Here is a 23,379-nt window from a genome sequence, read left to right as displayed (position 1 = left end):
AACCTTAAGATATTTTTGAAGAATTGCGCTAACGAACTATCTTATGAACCTCTTTTTTCTCTTAACAAGCTTCTTAAGTTTTTGCGTAAGAACGAAGTGTTTTGTGAATCTGGGCCCTGCTGTCTGAGCCCTCATGGAGAGGTGGAGTATCAGGCTTGGATCCAGAGTATAGATCATAGACAGGGGAATAACACTGTGTGTGCTTGCAGATAATACCATTTATTTAGTAGTCCACGTGACACCATATCCCTGTCTCTAAAAGCTTAACCTTTTCTACGGTGAAATTGTTACTTGTCAGGCGTAGTGTGTTGATGAGAGGTGATGCGGGACACAGAGGTCCGCTCTGATCCATTCTGCTGAGTTCACTGTGTGATGAGAGGAGAGGATAGCAGGCCTGCCTGGGTTATTAGATTTGTGTGTGTGTGTGTGTGTGTGCGGGGCGTGTGTTGGGACCTATTGTATATTTCATCAGACCCATCAATCCCCTGGCTAACGGCGCCACTGTCTGTCACACAGGGACTACTTCACAGCCAGGCTAGCCATCACAACAACAAAAAACGTTATCCCCTCAGAAGACAGGAGGCTGCAGCACATGCGACATGTGCCAAGAGTAAGGTGCATCTAGTGCACAGACAGGGAGGCAGTAAGTATACACACTGCAGTAGACAAAGGCTTAACAAAACCCATAGTACACACACGCCAGGGTCAAACCATTGGTCCGCATGTGAATACAAATTCATGACTGCAGGGAATCTCTTACAGGTTACTCTCTTATAGGGATGAGCATGCTGAAGTAGACAAGTATTCTGTGTTTTGGATTCTTTGAGAAAACGTCACTTAAAACTGTAGCTCTTCTCCTGTATGCGTTTAGTGCAATACTGGCAGTGTGTTATATTCAAATATGCAAATGATGCCGAGACCCCATACTGAGAACCAAATAATATTACAGGTTTGCCTTCTCTCTCCCTTAGTTCTGGTGCCGATTTTAACAAAGCCTCCCCACAACACGTTTTCAACAGTTCAACATCCGACTGGTTGTGTCGTGTTAATTCATAACAGATAAGACAGAGTCCTACAGTGGGACAAACAAGCATCTATACTGGGCCCATATTCAGAAAGTGTATCAGAGTGCTGATCTAGGATCAGGTTCCCTCTGTTTACACAATCGTATTCATTATGATCTAAAAGGGTACAATTATTAAGTGTGGTTGAATTAAGTGTGCTCAGCTACATTGCAGTAGGCCTACCATGGATTCATTCCCCAGATCGATGTGAAAGGAAGTGAATGCTCCACTAAAGTCACAGTGGCTGATGTTTTGTATTATATAGCTGTGATGAGTTAAGCTCTCTCTCGCACGCACGCACGCACGCACGCACACACACACACACACACACACACACACACACACACACACACACACACACACACACACACACACACACACACACACACACACACACACACACACACACACACACACACACACCCACACCTGTTTGTTTTACTGTCCTTGTGGAAACCAAACAATTGATTCCCATTCAAAATCCTATTTTCCCTAACCCCCTAAACCTAACCCTAACCTAACCTTAACCTTATACCCAAACCTCTAACCCTAACACCTAAACGTTTTTCCCTGTGGGGACTGGCGAAATGTCCCCACAAGGATAGTAAAACCCAAAACACACACACTCGCACACACACACACAGGCCTTGAGACAGGAACTGTTTGAGCAGATCAATAGTGAAGATCAATGCACAGCAGAACTGAAACGTCACATCTCCTTCTTTCTGTCAGTCTGGCAAGCTTGTTGTTCTGTAGAAGATTGCGAACAGGTCAACTGGAAGAAGATGAAAGGCAGTTTTTCAGATAAAACGACTCGTTTGTATGGAGAAGCACACAGTTCAAGGAGAGTGTGTTTTTAAGGAACCATACTCACATACCCTCTCTCACGCAGACACACACTTTGCATTTCCGGTACCCTGTTGGTCAGGGATCATAGTTCAGGGTAAAGTTTTAGCAAATTACGAAGATGTCAGTCATGTGTCAATGTTAGCATCTGACACAGTAATGTGAAGGAGTCTGAGGTTGTTAAGACGTGACAGACAAATCAATGCAGCTGTCGTCGTGTGCTGCTAGGGTGTTTCTGGGCGGCTTTGAAGTTTACACCAGTAGCTAAGACAACGGGCAGTGCTTATTTAGCAGATGTCAATCGGCTACCCACAGGGAATCACATCATTTCATTATAGCAGAGACAATGGATAAGATGTCACCAAAGCCTCTCATATAAAATGATCAATTCTATAAAATCTCAGTTGGTTCTTTTCTAATCTTTCTTTTCAGGGCTTTTTCGGTGTTCACACGGACCTGATTCACAAGTATGGGAGAGTATGTGGGTAAGTGACTGACACTTCTCTGCATTGACATCATAGCCAAGTCATACACCAAACCCAAGTCATACAGGACACTCTTATTGACTTGTCCAGTGTCTAACCTGTCCTCTGTTAGATGTGTTAGAAGTATCAGTGAAGCTCGTGAAAAGCTAGGCTGGTCCCAGATCTGTTTGTGCTTGTCTTGCCAAACAATGATGTGACAATGACCGTAAGAATTGGCAAGACAGCACAAACTGATCTGGGACCAGGCTAGTGAAAAGCAACACTATAAGATTAAAAAGAAGCTTCTTGGAAGACTTATGCCAGTGCCACACACTTAGATGTGCAGCTAGATTAGCTCTGCGTTGATTATACAGGCATGCTTATGGAAGGCAGATTTCTTTCTTAAGAGCACATCAAAGGCAGTAGGCTACTCTCTTTCTCTCTGTATGTAAAAGTTTGGAGGAGTAGAGCGGGGATAATTGGTTTTGCTATGGCTGGATTTCGTGCCATGACAGGAAAAGCAAACTTAAGCCAGAATGCACGGATATATGCCAAAAGACATTACTACAGCCTTCAGTAAGAGTAGTACACTAGCTTGATACGTCGTTTTTCCAGAAGAAAGAGGCTCATGGCACATTGATTGAACCCGTCGTCTCAGAACGCCCCCCTATCAACTTATCAAAGTTGAAAGCACTTAGCGCTAGAACAAAGTCTTTCAAAGTGTCTTTATTTTTCATATGAGACATACAGTTGAAGTCGGACGTTTACATACACCTAAGCCAAATACATTTAATCTCAGTTTTTCACAATTCCTGACATTTAATCCTAGTAAAAAATCCCTGTTTTAGGTCAGTTAGGATCACCACTTTATTTTAGGAATGTGAAATGTCAGTATAATAGTAGAGAGAATGATTTATTTCAGCTTTTATTTCTTTCATCACATTCCCAGTGGGTCAGAAGTTTACATACACTCAATTAGTATTTGGGAGCATTGCCTTTAAATTGTTTAACTTGGGTCAAACGTTTCAGGCAGCCTTCCACAAGCTTCCCACAATAAGTTGGGTGAATTTCGGCCCATTCCTCCTGACAGAGCTGGTGTAACTGAGTCAGGTTGTAGGCCTCCTTGCTCACACATGATTTTTCAGTTGTGCCCACAAATCTTCTATAGGATTGAGATCAGGGCTTTGTGATGGCCACTCCAATACCTTGATTTTGTTGTCCTTAAACCATTTTGCCACAACTTTGGAAGTATGCTTTGGGTCAATGTCCATTTGGAAGACCCATTTGCGACCAAGCTTTAACTTCCTGACTGATGTCTTGAGATGTTGCTTCAATATATCCACATATTTTTCCTGCCTCATGATGCCATCTATTTTGTGAAGTGCACCAGTCTCTCCTGCAGCAAAGCACCCCCACCACATGATGCTGCCACCCCCGTGCTTCACGTTTGCAAGCCGCCCCCCTTTTTCCTCCAAACATAACGATGGTCATTATGGAAAAAACTGTTCTATTTTTGTTTCCTCAGACCAGTGGACATTTATCCAAAAAGTATGATCTTTGTCCCCATGTGCAGTTGCAAACCGTAGTCTGGCTTTTTTATGGCGGTGTTGGAGCAGTGGCGTCTTCCTTGCTGAGTGGCCTTTCAGGTTATGTCGATATAGGACTTGTTTTACTGTGGATATAGATAATTTTGTACCTGTTTCCTCCAGCATCTTCACAAGGTCCTTTGCTGTTGTTCTGGGATTGATTTGCACTTTTCGCTCCAAAGTACGTTCATCTCTAGGAGACAGAACACGTCTCCTTCCTGAGCGGTATGATGGTTGCGTGGTCCCATGTTGTTTATACTTGGTGTTTATACAATTCCACTGGAATTGTGATACGGTGAATTATAAGTTAAATAATCTGTCTGTAAACAATTGTTGGAAAAATTACTTGTGTCATGCACTAAGATGTCATAACCGACTTGCCAAAACTTTTTTGTTAACACAAAATTTGTGGAGTGGTTGAAAAAGGAGTTTTATTGACTCCAACCTAAGTGTATGTAAACTTTTGACTTCAACTGTATAACATAAATACAGATAATATAAAGACATCTAATGGACAATCGAATAAGAAAAAAAACACAAGAAACTAGTTTCTCTGCTAACAAAATTCACCATGAATATGCTCAGGCAAAAATATTTGTGATTTGTATTTTGGAAACTAAAATACAACAGGACCATACAATGGCAGGTGAAACTACACCTTAACTTTGCGAACACACAAATGGAATGATATGCATTCATGCATTTGTATAGTTACGATGTTGCAACTGTAGCCACCGATTAGTCATGAAACACACTAACACACAGAGGAGCCTGCATAGCGACTAGTTGGTCTGAGTAGCCAGGACAGAGTGGTGATAATGTTACCCATGCAGGCTATGGAATGGAGCTCCCTTCTGGGCCAGATAACTAGACCATTACCCGTCCAGTGTCACAGCCTGGTGCAGTCATAAACAGACAAATGGAGTGTTAAATGACCTTCTTTTAAAAGGAGGTCAGAGTCCTCCCTCTAATACTGCTTGACCATTACCCCATACTATTTAAACCCTGCTACATGTGGAGTAACATTAGCTTTGCAACTGGGGACAAGACTAGGGCAACATCTTCTGTATCCTACCCTCCTTTCATGTCGTCCAGAGTTCATAGCCTATGTTCAAATAATGTCTCTGAGTAGGAGTGCTGATATAGGATCAGGTCCCCTCTCCCGCCTGTACATATAATCTTATTCATTATGATCGAAAAGGCAACACTGATCCTGGATCAGCACTCCTACTCTGAGACGCTTTGTTTTATGGGTCCAGGAGTTGTTTGTGAATCTGTTGAAAGCCCACGATACCATCAGTCTCTCAACCAAGAATGCTGACTTAGAAGTGTTGAGAGGAATTGTCTGTAGTTCATGTAACTATTTACAGCTGTTGTAGTAGTCTGAATGGCTATAGACACCCTGCATCTATCAGAGGCAACATGTTTTTCTGTAAGTATTATAACAACTATAACAGGAATAGAGATTGGCCACAGGCTGAGCTGGATTAGTGTGTCACTGTAGGAATGAGACACTGCCATAGGAGCAGCAGGAATAGCTGTCTGCTTTTTGATGAGCCCTGATGAGGGGTGTGTGTGTGTGCGTGCATGTGTGCGTGTGAGTAACTGTGGGGAGCCAGGGATGAGCACGGTACTCTTAATTCATACTGACAGACAGTCTCAGTGCTCCACTGTGGCTCCCCATACAGCCCCTCGCTCAGGGCTGAATATCATATTTATACTAGCTACCTTTAACCAGCACTGTATTCCACTGATGATTGGAAACCTTAGACTCTCCAATAAATGAGGAGCTTTTAAAACCTCCAATATTCCTAGATGTATTGTATCTCTTATTTGCCTGGAAGATTTAATATCCAATTACTAATCTGCGGTGTCTAATTATCTACAAAAAAAAATGTGCATTTGAAATGTACTTTCATTAAAAAGGCACTTAACAAGATGGAGTTCCTGTGAGAGAGGACTTTCTCCTTACCTTTTAACCTTGGCTTTATAGCACCAGGCATTAGCCCTCCACTCAGCCTTGTGAAGAATCTCCTATAGCCTATGTCCTATAACATGGTGAGATAGGACTGAGCAGTTAGTCAGTGTTTCCTGGCTAACATTGCAGTGAACTGAGGCAATCCTGACAGAGAGGACTAGCCTAGAACAATAAAGAGTGGTGCTGTAGGAAACAAACAAAGCTATGACTTTGCTTCTTTAAATCCTGTGGTTTGTCAAGCCCATGGCAGCTAGAGTGGGTTGTGTTGTTCTTCCGTTGTAAGACTCTACTTCAGTATTAGCCTCCTCAACAAGTCCAAGTCTAAGGTGTGTGGGTGTGGTTTAGAGTATATTCCTCCCCAGGCCTCACCTCCTCTGTGATGACCACCACTTTTGATTGGCGTCCTGTTATTTATTCATGCTAGCCCCACAGCCTTTTGTGTGTGTGTGGTGTATGTGTGTGGTGTGTGTGTGTGGTGTGTGTGTGTGTGTGTGTTTGTGTGTGTGTGTGTGCGTGCGTGCGTGCGTGCGTGTGTTTGTGTCTGTTTGTGTGTGTGCGTGGGTGTGTGGCTGTGTGCATGCTCCTGTGTGTTTGCCTTTGTGTGTGTATGCATGCAAACAAATGTGTCTGGCATGTCAACCTGTCCTGTGTTGTCTCTCCAGATACTATCTAGGCCGGAGGCCCGTGGTGGTGGTAGCTGACCCTGACATGCTCAGACAGATCATGGTAAAGGACTTCAGCACCTTCCCCAACAGAATGGTAAGTCAACGAGGAAAATGCCCTTTACACCTACAGCTGAAGTCGAAAGTTTACATACACTTAGGTTGGAGTCATTAAAACTTGTTTTTCGGGGGGGATTGGAGGGACGCCATGTGCGACTGACGTGTTTTCCGTTTGCTCCCGTGGTATTTTTAAAGTTTATGTGAATTTTGCAGCAGAACCGTATTTATTTTCATATATTATTTTGGTGATCCCTTCCCGTAAAAACCAAGACTACTTTACTTCCAAATGTCAGCATGTCGACGAAACATAAGGCCAAAAGCATGACTTTGAGAAAACCCGGCCTACAAGACACACTCTCATCACCGCCCTCCCCTGAGCCTGACGGCCCGGGGACTGATACTTTACCCGGGGGGGCGGCTTGGCCTGGCGGCGCTGAAGTGAACATTCTCGAGGCCATCAAACTACTACGCTCTGAGATAGTTGAAATGAAAACGGAGGTGGTTGCTACGATTGAGGCCCGAATAAAGGAGGTTTCTGATACTTTAAAAGCAGATCTAACCATCCTGCGGAACGAGACGGTGCCAGCAATCACATCACTCAAAACAACAATGGCGTCGCACACTACAACGATTGCAGCACTGGAGACCTTCGCTACAAATGTCTCCGACTTAACTACATCCCTGGAGGCTGACGTGAAACGCCTAGCTGCGGATTTGAAAAAGGTGAAGGAGAGCTGTGTAAGTTTAGAGGGATTCTCTCGCCGCAATAACCTGAGACTTGTATCAGTCCCAGAGTCAGCGGAAATGCCTCGCGCCACGGATTTCGTTTCTGGCCTGCTGAAGGATGTTCTTGCCTTAGATGAAAAGCCCCTGATTGATCGTGCCCACCGGTCGCTGCGCCCAAAGCCCCGGGATGGGGAGAGGCCCCGTGACATAATTCTTCGAGTGCACTTTTTCCATGAGAAGATGGAGATTCTCCGACGAGCCCGCAATACCACTCTGAGCTTTCAAGGACAGAGCTTCTCCATCTACCAGGACTACTCCCCCACTGTTTCCAGGCAGCGCGCAGCTTTCGGACAGGCCAAACGACTACTTCGGGACCATCCAGGTGTGAAGTACGGACTGCGATTCCCGGCCCGTTTATGGCTATCTCATGATGGTAAAGACTACACATTTGAATCTCCGGATGAGGCTCTCTCTCACATTCAACGTCACATCAAGAAGTCTTGAACTTGCTCATAGTTCAGCAACTGTTGCTTGCGAACTGTGGATAGTAAGTAACCCACCTGTGGTACAATTATGTTTAGCTACAACATGCTAATTTTGTATAGTTGGGGAGTTGGCGAACCCATTCAGGCTTATTTGATGTGATCTAATGTTTTGATCATCTAGTGTGCTTGCCTTACAAGCATTCAGTCATTTTAATTTCATTGTATTGAGGTTTTACTATACTCCTGTGTTTTCTAGGCTGTCTTGCTCACCTATTCAGTTTGTTTACATAGTGTCTCAGTGACTCAAAATATTCTTGGTTATTTGCTTACTGCATCCGTTTGCATTGACCCAGTAAACAGTAAATGCTTCCCGAGGCGACACGTTTTTTGGGGTTTTCACTTAAATTTTTAAAGTTCTGAGTGTCATTTATGCCCAGCAAGCGTTCAACGTTGCGCACACGTAGTTTTTTGGTCTTGGTTGTAAGCTGTCTTACTATGATTTCCTTACTTCAAATTAGGTTTTCGGCTGAGAGCCTTTATACATTTTATTTATTTTCTTTATTTTCTCACTCAAATGCCTGTTATAAGACTGGGAATATAATTATATACATCTGCAAGTGGTGCTTTTGTAATTTCGTCTGCACAAGGGATTCACTTTTATTTTTTTTAATTTAAAAAATGATTATCTATTTTTGCTGTTTGATCCACTAACAAAACGCGACTTTAAAGAGCGGGACTGTGGGTTTAGGTTTAAGACCGCACTCTCACAGACATACTGTGCGAAGAGAACATGTTCTATTTAGGCTTGTACCTCGTTTGGGGAGGTATTGTCTGGGATGGGGGGAGGGGGTGGGGGGAGGGGTTGAATTGTTCAGTTCTAATGTTGTCATTCTGTCTTTTTTGTTTTTTTTTCTGTACTTTTTCCAAACATCTTGCACCGTACATTATTACTCTGAGACAAGTTATTCTGGGGTTTTTGGGCGCTCATTGCTTTTCCATTCTATGCTCTAATGACAGGGTTGTATAACGGGAATGCCCAGAGGGGCCGAAACAATGCGATCAAGTACATTTCGTGGAACACCAAAGGGGTTAATAACCCAGTGAAGCGTAAGAGGGTGTTGACACACTTAAAGGGTTTGAATGCAAATGTTGCATTTCTACAAGAGACTCACTTGAGGACTGGTGAGCACTTTAGGATGCGTAGGGACTGGGTTGGTCAAGTGTTCCACTCTAACTTTCATAGTAAATCAAGAGGGGCTGCCATTTTGGTTGATAAAGCCACTCCCTTTGTAGCTTCTGAGGTTATCGCTGATCCTAAGGGACGATACGTCATAGTAACCGGTAAACTGTTTTCTACCCCTCTTGTTTTGGCTAGTGTTTATGCTCCCAATTGGGATGACACAAGTTTCATTTCTTCCTTTTTGTCTGCTATACCCAATTTAGATTCTCATTTGTTGATTTTAGGGGGGGATTTCAACTGCAAAATGTCCCCAGTTCTTGACAAGTCCTCACGAACAACTACAGGCCCATCTAAATGTGCCCTACTTATTCAAGCCTTTCTTCAGAAATATGCCATGTTTGAGGCCTGGCTTTTCCTACATCCTACAGATAGACAGTATTCCTTTTATTCTCATGTTCATCAAACATACTCCCGGATTGATTACTTCTTTTTGGACAAAAAACTTCTGCCTAACCTTCGGCAGTGTACTTACAAGAGTATTGTTATTTCTGACCATTCACCATTAGTGCTTGAACTAGAGTTTCCCCAGCGACCTCCTATGTGTTATCAATGGCGTCTTAACCCCATTTTACTCTCAGATAAGGAGTTTGTCAATTTCATTTCTTCTGAAATCACCTTATTCCTAGAAACTAATTCAACACCAGGTATGTCCTGCTCTACCATATGGGAGTCTCTCAAAGCATACCTACGTGGCCAAATTATTTCTTATACAGCCAACCAAAACAGAGTTCGCTCTCAGCGACTTCGGGACCTGAGCGAATCCATAGCCACATTGGATGAGAAGTATGCTACGGTTCCTTCCTCTGATCTGCATAAAGAGCGCCAACTACTCCAATCTGAATTTGATGAGCTTTCTACCAGGCAAGCTGAACAGTTACTCTTGCGAGCCCGGTACAGAGTATACGAACAAGGCGACAAGGCCAGTAAACTCCTTGCACATCAGATCCGTAAATCTGAGGCCTCACGTTTAATCCCACAAATAAGGACCCCGTCTGGTGCCACCACAGTTATACATAAAGAGATCAATGATCAATTCAAACAATTTTACTCTGCGCTATACACCTCTGAATCCCCTCAAGACCCTTTGCTGATTGATTCCTTCTTTAATGGCCTGAATATGCCTTCAATTGATACAGACACCCATGACTGTCTAGAAGAAGAATTTACACCTGAGGAGATTGCAACAGCAGTGTCCGCAATGAAAAGTGGTAAATCACCGGGTCCGGATGGTTTTCCAACCGAATTTTACAGGACGTTTTCTGGTCTGCTTTGCCCATTCTTGTCTCGACTATTTGCAGAGTGCCTTAATACCTCAAAGCTACCGCCTAGTCTTTATCAGGCTTCAATTTCATTACTATTAAAGAAAAACAAAGACCCCCTGGAATGTGGATCCTATCGCCCAATCTCGCTTTTAAACTGTGATTACAAAATCCTAGCCAAGCTTTTAGCCATCCGTATGGAAGGCTCGCTGCATCAAGTAATACACTCTGACCAGACTGGCTTTGTGAGAAATAGGCATTTGTTTTTCAATATTAGGCGCCTTATGAATATACTGTACTCCCCAGCGTCGGAGGACCCAGAGGTGGTGGTCTCACTTGATGCAGAAAAAGCGTTTGACCGCGTTGAGTGGGATTACCTAACAGCTACCCTTTATAGATTTGGCTTTGGCCCCAAATTCATTGCGTGGATAAAGATTCTTTATTTTTCCCCCATGGCTTCGGTACGGACTAACAACTTGTCCTCTGACTATTTTCCCTTGCACCGCGGATCCAGACAGAGCTGTCCACTCTCCCCCTTGTTGTTTGCTTTGGCAATCGAACCTCTCGCCATTGCACTACGCTCTAATGATGCCATTCAAGGAATAATCAGGACGGGCTCAGAGCAGAAAGTCTCGCTATATGCGGATGACCTCCTTTTGTTTATCTCTAACCCTGATACCTCATTGCCACGCGCCTTATCTGTTCTTAAAAGGTTTGGATCAATCTCAGGGTACAAGCTGAATCTAGGCAAGAGTGAGCTTTTTCCTGTAAACAAGGCTGCTTTAAAGTGCTCTTTTACAAGTTCTCAGTTTAGGATTGTCCGGGATCAATTCACCTACTTGGGAGTTAAAGTGACAAGGAAATATTCAAATCTGTTTCAGGAAAACTTGGTTGCTCTAGCAGACAGTTTGAAACAATCTTTTACTTTTTGGAATGCGCTACCTCTTTCTCTTATCGGAAGGATTAATGTCATTAAAATGAGTGTGTTGCCCAAATTTCTATATTTATTTCAATGTTTACCCATTTTTATTCCAAAATCTTTTTTTATTTCACTGGATCAAACATTCATGCATTTTATTTGGGATGGCAAGGTACCACGGATTGGTAGAAAACATTTACAGAAGCCTAAGTCATTGGGGGGTTTAGCTCTACCAAATTTTCAGACATACTATTGGGCTGCAAATTTCAGAGCCCTTCTGTACTGGCTGCAGACTGATCCTACTGGCCCTAGACCAATCTGGGTCCAGATGGAGTCTGAATCGTGTAAACCTGCTGCACTTTCTTCTGTGTTGTGCTCGTCTCTCCCAGTGTCCCTAGGCAAAAGGTGTGTCAACCCAATTGTAAAGCAGTCTCTTAAAATTTGGAATCAGTTCCGTTTAGCCTTTGGCATCCGAGGCTTTTCTCTATCAGGCCCAATCAATCAGAACATTTTATTTCCTCCATCTTTGAATGATGGGGCTTTTGGCATCTGGCACTCACTAGGCCTCTCCTCACTAGCCCAATTATTCTTTGATGATACATTTGCCTCTTTTGCTCAGCTACAGGAAAGGTTCAACCTCCCCCAATCCCACTTTTTCCGCTATCTCCAGACTAGGAACTTTGTCAGAGCTAACACACCTGAATTTCCCCATAGGCCTGCGAATACAGCTATAGAGAGCATCCTGGAGCTGAACAAGCTTCCTAGGGGCGCAATTTCAGATGTATATGCAATCATTCATGACTTACAGAACCCTTCTTTGGTGCCTTTAAAGACTCGATGGGAAAAGGATTTGGGGGAGGAACTTGGGGAAGACACCTGGGAATCTGTGCTGCGCAGGGTGCATTCGTCCTCTTTTAGCACTAGACACAGCCTCATTCAATTCAAGGTGGTTCACCGTATCCACTGGTCTGGGGCCAGACTTGGAAGAATATTCTCTGATTTTGATCCTACCTGTGTCAGATGTAAAATTGAACCAGCCACACTGTTGCATATGTTCTGGGTCTGTCATAAACTGTCAGGTTTCTGGGAATTAATATTTAAATGTTTCTCTGATATATATAACACTGTTATAGATCCCTCTCCCCTTACAGCCCTTTTTGGAGTACTGCCCATAGGTACCCCCCTGTCAAGAATCCAGTCGGACACTGTTGCTTATACAACTCTTTTAGCTAGACGGCTAATACTACAGAACTGGAAGATGGCAGCTCCCCCATCTTATAAATATTGGGTGAGAGATGTGTTGTGCTCTCTGAAACTAGAAAAAATTAAATTCAATTCACGTGGGAACCCCAAACTGTTTAATGAGGCTTGGGCTCCATTCCGGTCTTACTTTAAACAGTCCATCCTCTGATGGCATTCCTATTAAAACCAAAATAAGTCTGTATTTGACCCCCCTGTGACTTAGAGGTTGGATGAGCATTTCTCTGTGTTTTTTTCTGGGGTGGGGCTGGGGGGCATTAAGGTTGATGTGCTTATTGATTGTGACCTGTGGATGCCTTGTTCATCTTGCCCGGGCAGAGACTAAGGTGTGAGCTTGTTTCTCCCAGTTATTTTTATTTTTTAATTCTGTTCACGCCTACATAAAATTATTATTATTCATTTTTTATTTTAAAGCATTGTAACTTTTTATTTTTGGTCCAGTGGATGGTTGGTCTGTGGCCTTGACTGTCTGTGAGTGGTTGCATTTCTCCACCCCATCCCTTGACTGTTTACAGGAACAATGGTGAGGTGTTTGCTCTGTCCCTATACTATAGATTGCCCTTTAACCTTTTGTAGCCTTCTGCCTGGTGTGTTTAACTTGTCTAAAGTATGGTATCTTTAAAGTTATTATTTTTTTTTTATATGTATTATTTGTATTTTTTCTAGTTGAGTATATTATTTATATTGCTTTGTCTTGTCTGTGTGTGTAAAACTTAATAAACAGAGTTTTCAAAAAACTCGTTTTTCAACCACTCCACAAATTTCTTGTTAACAAACTATAGTTTTGGCAAGTCGGTTAGGACAGCTACTTTGTGCATGACTGTCACGCCCTGACCTTAGAGAGCGTTTTTATGTCTCTAGTTGGTTTGGTCAGGGTGTGATTTGGGGTGGGCATTCTATGTTTTGTTTTCTATGTTTCTTTATTTCTATGATTTGGCCTGGTATGGTTCTCAATCAGGGACAGCTGTCTATCGTTGTGTCTGATTGGGAATCATACTTAGGTAGCCCTTTTTCCCTCCTTTCAGTGTGGGTAGTTATCTTTGTTAGTTGCACTTTGCCCTGTAAGCTTCACGGTTGTTTCTTTCATTTGTTGTTTTGTTGGCGACATTTTAAATAAAAAGAGAAATGTACGCTCACTACGCTGCACCTTGGTCCACTTCTTTTGATGGCCGTGACAATGACACAAATGATTTTCCCAACAATTCTTTACAGACAGATTATTTCACTTATAATTCACTGTATCACAATTCCAGTGGGTCAGAAGTTTACATACACTAAGTTGACTGTGCCTTTAAACAGCTTGGAAAATTCCAGAAATTATGTCATGGCTTTAGATGCTTCTAATAGGCTAATTGGCATAATTTGAGTCAATTGGAGGTGTACCTGTGGATGTATTTCAAGGCCTACCTTCAAACTCAGTGCCTCTTTGCTTGATACCATGGGAAAATCAAAAGAAATCAGACAAGACCTCAGAAAGAAAATTGTAGACCTCTACAAGTCTGGTTCATCCTTGGGAGCAATTTCCAAATGCCTGAAGGTACCACGTTCATCTGTACAAACAATAGTACGCAAGTATAAACACCATGAGACCACGCAGCCGTCATACCGCTCAGGAAGGAGACGCATTCTGTCTCCTAGAGATGAACGTACTTTGGTGCGAAAAGTGCAAATCAATCCCAGAACAACAGCAAAGGACCTTGTGAAGATGCTGGAGGAAACAGGTACAAAAGTATCTATATTCACAGTACAACGAGTCCTATATCGACAAAACTGCCATAAAAAATATCCACATGGGGACAAAGATCATACTTTTTGGAGAAATGTCCTCTGGTCTGATGAAACAAAAATAGAACTGTTTGGCCATAATGACCATCGTTATGTTTGGAGGAAAAAGGGTGAGACTTGCAAGCTGAAGAACACCATCCCAACCGTGAAGCACGGGGGTGGCAGCATCATGTTGTGGGGGTGCTTTGCTGCAGGAGGGACTCGTGAACTTCACAAAATAGATGGCGTCATTAGGAAGGAAAAGTATGTGGATATATTGAAGCAACATCAGTCAGGAAGTTAAAGCTTGGTCGCAAATGGGTCTTCCAAATGGACAATGACCCCAAGCATACTTCCAAAGTTGTGACAAAATGGCTTAAGGACAACAAAGTCAAGATATTGGAGTGGCCATCACAAAGCCCTGACCTCAATCCTATAGAAGATTTGTGGGCACAACTGAAAAATCATGTGTGAGCAAGGAGGCTACCCGAAACGTTTGACCCAAGTTAAACAATTTAAAGGCAATGCTACCAAATACTAATTGAGTGTATGTAAACCTCTGACCCATTGGGAATGTGATGAAAGAAATAAAAACTGAAATAAATCATTATCTCTACTATTATTCTGACATTTCACATTCTTAAAATAAAGTGGTGATCCTAACTGATCTAAAACAGGGAATTTTTACGAGGATTAAATGTCAGGAATTGTGAAGAACTGAGTTTACATGTATTTGACAAAGATCTATATAAACTTCCGACTTCAACTGTATGTGTCCATCGTTTAGATCATAATATTGATGCATTACATACAGTCAAAAGTTTGGACACATAGTGAATAAAAGTGAAGACATCAAAACCATGAAATAACACATGGAATTTGTGGTAACCAAAAAAGTGTTAAAAAAATTCAAATATAATATATATTTGAGAATCTTCGAAGTAGCCACCTTTTGCCTTGATGACAGCTTTGCACACTCTTGGCATTCTCTCAACCAGCTTCACCTGGAATGCTTTTCCAACAGTCTTGAAGGAGTTCCCACATATGCTGAGCACTTGTTGGCAGCTTTTCCTTCACTCTGTGGTCCAACTCATCCCAAACCATATCAATTGGGTTGAGATTGGGTGATTGTGGAGGCCAGGTCATCTGATGCAGCACTCCATCACTCTCCTTAGTCAAATAGCCCTTACACAGTGTGGAGGTGTGTTTTGGGTCATTGTCCTGTTGAAAAACAATTGATAGTCCCACTAAGCACAATCCAGATGGGATGGCGTATCGCTGCAGAATGCTGTGGATCCATGCTGGTTAAGTGTGCCTTGAATTCTAAATAAATCACTGACAGTGTCACCAGCAAAGAACCCCCACATTATCACACCACCTCCTCCATGCTTCACGGTGAGAACCATACATGCAGAGATCATCCGTTCACCTACTCTGCGTCTCACAAAGACATGGGGGTTGGAATCAAAAGTCTCAAATTTGGACTCATCAGACCAATGGACAGATTTCCATCGGTTTAATGTCCATTGCTTGTGTTTCTTGGCCCAAGCTCTTCTTCTTATTGGTTTCCTTTAGAAGTGGTTTCTTTACAGAAATTCGACCATGGAGGCCTGATTACGCAGTCTCTTGATGTTGAAATGTGTCGGTTACTTGAACTCTGTGAAGCTTTTAATTGGGCTGAAATCTGAGGTACAGTTATTCTAATGAATGTATCCTCTGCAGCAGTGGTAACTCTGGGTCTTCCTTTCCTGTGGCGGTCCTCATGAGAGACAGTTTCATCATAGCGCTTGATGGTTTTTGTGACTGCACTTGAAGAAACTTCTTGACATTTTCTGGGTTGACTGACCTTCATGTCTAAAAGTAATGATGGGCTGTCGTTTCTCTTTGCTTATTCGAGCTGCCATAATATGGACTTGGTCTTTTACCAAACTTTTGACTGGTACTCTACGTTATGTGTATGCCAAAGGGACATTTTTCCGGTATGTACTTTTTCTGCTCATTTTATGTAGTGAGTCAAAATTAGATGATCTATTCTGAACTGCTTAGTTTTACAGCAGTTTTTGACAAGCTATCTGATGATAATCTCGAGTTGGGCTATGAAATCTGTACTCTTGCCTACCACAGGTCCCTAAATCTCATCAAGCCCTCCCGGGTGATTGTGGAGGCCAGGTCATCTTCAATTCTTCAATTCTGTAAATTCATTCAAACCTCTGCAGCGAGGATGTGTATGTAGTCACCATTGTCATTCTACTGTGAACCCATTGTCATATGTTTTCCATCTAAAGGAGGAAAATCTGTGTGCACTCTTTCTGACTGCATTGCAGGAAGAAAGAGGACATGTCCCTGAATAAGTTCAGGCATAGTGATTTTTTTTCAGCCAATAGGCTTTGTCTTTGAGGCTCTAGACATACAGTAGAAGTGTTTGTGTCTGAAAGCAGAACTGACCAATGGCGTCCGAGGGTGCCAGGTTCACATCTAATGATAGAGTGACACGTATCAAACAGATCAGAGGTCAGGAGGTCCCAGTTGCTTTCATCATCCACCCGCCATGTTGGCTCTGGCTGTGTCCCAAATGGCACCATATTCTCTAGTTTTTTCTGCGTCGGGAGATAGAACTACCCAAGGAGCTCTGGTTTCTGATGAAGCATGTAAGATATGTAATAGACGACAGAGGTTATCTCTGAATAATAGTTTTTTAACAAACCCGTTTTGGTCCGGATGTACCAATTTGGGTAAGTGCGTTTTGAGATGGGACAACAGAATTTTAGATGTTTTTTTAATATCTGTGTTTATCAAAGATAGGGGGCGATAGTGAGAGCACTGGGTGGCGTCCTTACCTTTTTTTCACAAAAGCGAAGTTAGTGCTGTATTTACACCCCTTCCAAATGTACCTTTGTGAACGGCTGTGTTAATAATTTCAAGTAACAGTGGACCTAATTGGTTCCAAAATTGTAAATGGACCTCAGGAGGAATACCATTACAACCAGGTGATTTGCCTTTATTCATGTTATCCAGTGCCCTTTTGAGTTCATGGAGAGAGATGTGGGCTCCCATCAAGCCAGCTTCCTCAGTTGAGAAAAGTGTGGATTTACAATCAGAGGTGTACCATTCTTTATAGAAACGGGAGACTCTTTGGTTGAAAACAATGCCGGCTGGTTTTGAGCTGATGCGAGAGAAAATGAACTCCTTCTTCGGAATGAAAAGTTGCCCACTCACATCTCATATGTTGCCTGACTATAAAAAGTTGACCTTGATACGCTAATAAATACATACTGTGTTAATTTTGCCATGTTTAATTGTCTAGAATATCCACTGTAGTGTGTGTAACTGACAAAGAACTGGTAGCTAGCTAGCTAACTTTACCCACAAAGAATTCATGGCTAGCGTGGCCTTTCATAACAACACAAATTGTTTAGTTTTTTACATGTAAATCTAGCTGGCTAGCTATATTAATACAATTCACATGTAGCTAACTGAGAATTATAAAGTCACACTTACTGTGTGAGTAGTGCCTCCATTGCCTTTGGCAGAGCCCTCAGAGAGTGGGCTCAGGGGGGTTGAGGTGTGGGTGAGACCTCCAGTTTAGTTTGGTTTATTAGCATATCCATTAGCTACTGCACATGCAGCCGCTACTCTTCCTGGGGTCCACATAAAACATACAAATACATGACAAAGTACGGAAGAGTTATAGACAAGGACTTTACATTCAAAGTTTAAAAAATACAATAAAAATAAGAGTTATATATTGGAAAGACACCAAGAGACAACAAAAATACTATTTACACACTATTCATACAATACAGTACAGTTAAATTAGATCTTTAAAAAGAGGGAAATGGTACTGGTGTCCCTGTTCACTCCTAGGTACATACTTGTCAATTTGCCTCGTGTAGACAGCTATTGGGTGCGTTCGTAAATTCACTCTGGCTACTCCGATTTCAGAGCACTCTCGTCTGATTGAGCCAGAGCACAGAATAACTGACGAATTTACGAACGCTCAACATGGCCAGTGTCAGTAAACGTTGGCAAAAAAGCGTAATTAAATTGTTGCCAGCAGCACAGTTACAGTCAGCAACGCTCTGGATAACATGAAAACAGCCTAACCAGCTCTGCTAGGGTGAGTAAAATGGTCAGAGTGAGCCGGTTAGCTTGGGTGCTTGACTGCCGTTGTGAGGTCAGAACGCTCGGATCAACCCTACTCCTCGGCCAGCGTCCAGAGGAACGGACGATCTGACAGTGCTCTGAATTTACAAAACACCCAGAGTGCGCTCGGAACACCCATTGTTGACAAATGGATAATCTCAGATAGCAGAGCACAAGTCACACACCTAGTCTTGGGTTTGTTGCCACCAAAACTAAGTTCCAACCAAGCATTCTACCTTGAAAACATGCTGCATTCAATTGAGATGTCATCATATTCAAAAGTAAATGTTTTTGTATGATTTAGAATCACCATGGCAATGGGTTTAAATAAACACTGGCTCTTATCAACCAAACATTCTAATTCCAACATTCTACCTAATGTATTGTGTGATGTCGTCATATGTATTTTTATGATTCATAATTGCCATGGCAATGGAACAGGGTGGCTAAGAAGATTTACATGGTCTAAATTGCTATATTTTATTGTGATTCAAATAATAATAAATTATTAAACTTCTATAGTGCTTTTCATAATAGAAATCTCTAAGCGTTTCGTAAGCAAAAAGCAAACAAGCAATATATCATGACAGGTCAAGTCAACCCATAGAGGCCAAGTCTTTGAATTCTGCATCCTCTGCAGATGGAGAGGGTTGGTTCATGTATTTTTTTTCTTCCTTTATTTAACTAGGCAAGTCAGTTAAGAACATATTCTTATTTTCTATGACAGCCTAGGAACAGTGGGTTAACTGCCTTGTTCAGAGGCAGAACGACAGATTTTTACCTTGTCAGCTCGGGGATTCGATCTTGCAATCTTTTGGTTACTAGTCCAACACTCTAACCACTAGGCTACTTGCCGATGGTGATGGAGTCTGCTGATGATCTTGTAGAGGGCAAGTCTGGGAACCAGCCTGAGTCATATAGCCACAGGTCTACTCTTCCACTCTGTGAAGCACCCACTTAGGTGATGCCTCGGCAGCTCTAGGTGCCAGAAAGCTCACCACACAAAGTTCAGAATAGTAGCCAGTCGTCCTCACTACGAGCCCTCTGCCTCAGCACTGTATTCCTCCATCTCCCATTCCTAACACTCTTCAAGTGACTCCTCACATGATGTTCTCAAAAGATCAGGAACTGGCAGCCAGTTGAAATAAAAAAGCTGGTACTGTGTCCAGATGCATTTTCCAAACAAAAACATTAGCCAGCTAACTAGCTACCTACCCAAGCTAAAAATAGTTCACCTGTCAGTCAATCTGCAAATCCATGGCTCAAAACCACCAGCAATTTGCAATAAAAACAAATTGTTATCAAAAACAACCATTTTTGGTCCAAAAACAATTAAAATATATATTTTTTTGTAACAGAATATGTACACATTTGTAGGAGCTCTCTGCAAATGAGGAGCTATCAACCAATCAGCATCCAGGATCCAAACAAGCCGGTTTTATAATGGAATGTATTTGGAAATACACTTAAAAAGTATTGGAAAATACTCAAATACACAGACTCAAATACACTCCAATGCGTTTAACGCAGGCATTTGAAAATAGTATTTGAAATAAGTATTTGAAAATACTTTCAAGTAGTAGGCTATCAAAAGGATATAAGTAATTGTTTCGGGCATAATTATTTGAAAATACTCAGGAAATAAGAATTGAAATAACAAATAATCAAATACACATGTATTGGAACTCGGGTCTGATTTTAACACCAATCCACCAGAAATGTTGTGCACCAATGACCCATAAATATTGTGGTATGTATGCAGCACGCACACACACAAATACAGCCCTCAGATCCAGGGGGGATACAGGAGCTTAATGACATTTTTACCTGTTTGATTTAGTGAATTTGACTCAGATGGTGTTTACTTGCCCGCTTCCTGTATGACCAAGTTCCTGACTCATTGTTCACTTAACAACCACTCTAGCAGTAGATGTGGATATCGTGCTGAGATGTGGATGTATTATGGAGATGTGGCACCCGCTGTGTTTCTGAGTGGTGTATGGCTAGTGCGCTGTCGGTATGTGTGTGTGTGCGTGCGTGCGTGCGTGCGTGCGTGCGTGCGTGCGTGCGTGCGTGCGTGCGTGTGTGTGTGTGCGTGTGTGTGTGTGTGTGTGTGTGTGTGTGTGTGTGTGTGTGTGTGTGTGTGTGTGTGTGTGTGTGTGTGTGTGTGTGTGTGTGTATATGGTTCAGAGCCTTTACACACCATCTGCAACCAGCAGCAGGAGCAGACCCATAAAGAAAGTCTCCATGGAGGCAGAGAAACAAACACAAGTCACTGTAATTCTGTGGCCGCAAATATGTGGCTGTACAAAGCCAAATATAAATGGCATAAACACTCTAAACTACCGAACAACACTTGTCCTTTCCAAATATTTTATTGTGTTAGAGCACTAATAAATTACTACCGACAGAACATTGCCAAGACACACAGATGAATAAATTATTATTTTTATTACATTGTGTCTGGAATGTTATACCGTCAATGGAAAATGCTAATAAATGAAAATGATGGATACTGTTTACACCAGTAAACACATCACAATACCACATGAAACGTACAGTATTGTCAGCCAGAGAGCACCTACATATGTCACCCAATGCTTCATGAACATTTATGATCACTTTATGAACATTTATGAACACCTTTTTAGCATTTATGAACACTTTATGAACACTTAATGAGCATTAATGAACACCAATAACAGTAAAAGATCAGTGATGTCTTGGAGCTTAAGCCACAATGCCCTGTATTCCACTGGAGTTCTACCTCCAAGTCTTCAGTATTCTAGCATTGCTTCCTGTGTTAGTTTCAACACAGAGGACCATAGGATCTAAGGACTTAGTGATGACCATTGCCCACATACGACTGGACAGGAATACAAAAGAGGGCTAGGCATGCTGATTTCTCCATCTCCTCCTGAGATTATTTGACGTGTTGGAGGTGAAGCTGGTTGAGAGAATGCCAAGAGTGTACAAAGCTGTCATCAAGGCAAAGGATGGCTACTTGGTCTGTCCAAACTTTTGACTGGTACTGCACATGTGCATGATCTGTATGCTGTAGTATGTACAATACATGTACAGTTGAAGTCGGAAGTTTACATACACCTTAGCCAAATACATTTAATATCAGTTTTTCACAATTCTTGCCATTTAATCAGAGTAAAAATTCCCTGTTTTAGGTCAGCTAGGATCACCACTTTATTTTAAGAATGTGAAATGTCAGAATAATAGTAGAGAGAATGATTTATTTCAGCTTTTATTTCCTTCATCACAGTCAGAAGTTTACATACACTCAATTAGTATTTGGTAGCATTGCCTTTAAATTGTTTAACTTGGGTCAAACGTTTCAGGCAGCCTTCCACAAGCTTCCCACAATAAGTTGGGGGAATTTTGGCCCATTCCTCCTGACAGAGCTGGTGTAACTGAGTCAGGTTGTAGGCCTCCTTGCTCGCACACGCTTTTTCAGTTGTGCCCACAAATTTTCTATAGGATTGAGGTCAGGGCTTTGTGCTGGCCACTCCAATACCTTGACTTTGTTGTCCTTAAGCCATTTTCCACAACTTTGGAAGTATGCTTTGGGTCATTGTCCATTTGGAAGACCCATTTGCGACCAAGCTTTAACTTCCGACTGATGTCTTGAGATGTTGCTTCAATATATCCACATAATTTCCCATCCTCATGATGCCATCTATTTTGTGAAGTGCACCAGTCCCTCCTGCAGCAAAGCACAACATGATGCTGCCACCCCTGTGCTTCACGGTTGGGAAGGTGTTCTTCGGCTTGCAAGCGTCCCCCTTTTTCCTCCAAACATAACGATGGTCATTATGACCAAACAGTTCTATTTTTGTTTCATCAGGCCAGTGGACATTTATCCATAAAGTATGATCTTTGTCCCCATGTGCAGTTGCAAACCGTAGTCTGGCTTTTTATGGTGGTTTTGGAGCAGTGGTTTCTTCCTTGCTGAGCGGCCTTTCAGGTTATGTCGATATAGGACTTGTTTTACTGTGGATATAGATACTTTTGTGCCTGTTTCCTCCAGTATCTTCACAAGGTCCTTTGCTGTTGTTCTGGGATTGATTTGCACTTTTCGCATCAAAGTACGTTCATCTCTAGGAGACAGAATGCGTCTCCTTCCTGAGCGATAAGACGGCTGCGTGGTCCCATGGTGTTTATACTTGCGTACTATTGTTTGTACAGATGAACATGGTACCTTCAGGCATTTGGAATTTGCTCCCAAGAATGAACCAGGTCTTGAACCAGGTATTTTCTGAGGTCTTGGCTGATTGCTTTTGATTTTCCCATGATGTCAAGCAAAAAGGCACTGAGTTTGAAGGTAGACCTTGAAATACATCCACAGGTACACCTCCAATTGACTCAAATGATGTCAATTAGCCTATCAGAAGCATCTAAAGCCATGACATTATCTGGAATTTTCTGGAATTTTCCAAGCTGTTTAAAGGCACTGTCAACTTAGTGTATGTAAACTTCTGACCCACTGGAATTGTGATACAGATAATCCGTCTGTAAACAATTGTTGGAAAAATTACTTGTGTCATGTACAAAGTAGATGTCCTAACCGACTTGCCAAAACTATAGTTTGTTAACAAGAAATTTGTGGAGTGGTTGAAAAACGAGTTTTAATGACTCCAACCTAAGTGTATTCAAACTTCCGACTTCAACTGTATATTCTTGTGTGCTTCAGATACTCCCTCCTTTTCACTCTGTAGACGATCCGGTCTGCCACTAAGCCCATGAGTGACTGTCTGCTGATGCTGAGGAATGAGCACTGGAAGAGAGTACGCAGCATCCTCACCCCCTCCTTCAGCGCAGCCAAGATGAAAGAGGCAAGACAAGATGACCCCTCTCCTCTCCTCCTCTCTTCACCCCTCTCCTCTCTTCCTCTCTTCACCCCTCTCCTCTCCT

The 23,379-nt window shown here is 42.2% G+C and overlaps 1 protein-coding gene across 1 annotated transcript in view; it reads left to right on the top strand.

The window, feature by feature from the left end:
* tbxas1 (thromboxane A synthase 1 (platelet)) overlaps positions 1–23,379 on the top strand; it is a 101,913-nt gene that overhangs the window by 38,591 nt on the left and 39,943 nt on the right. The window contains exons 4-6 of the mRNA XM_039001471.1: positions 2,343–2,395; positions 6,601–6,697; positions 23,184–23,300. Of these exons, the coding sequence (XP_038857399.1) occupies positions 2,343–2,395; positions 6,601–6,697; positions 23,184–23,300 (267 nt within the window). The remainder of the gene's footprint in view (positions 1–2,342; positions 2,396–6,600; positions 6,698–23,183; positions 23,301–23,379) is intronic.

Source organism: Salvelinus namaycush, chromosome 9 (genome assembly GCF_016432855.1).
Source record: "Salvelinus namaycush isolate Seneca chromosome 9, SaNama_1.0, whole genome shotgun sequence".
Lineage (NCBI taxonomy): Eukaryota > Metazoa > Chordata > Actinopteri > Salmoniformes > Salmonidae > Salvelinus > Salvelinus namaycush.
This window is presented reverse-complemented; position numbering and strand designations above follow the sequence as displayed.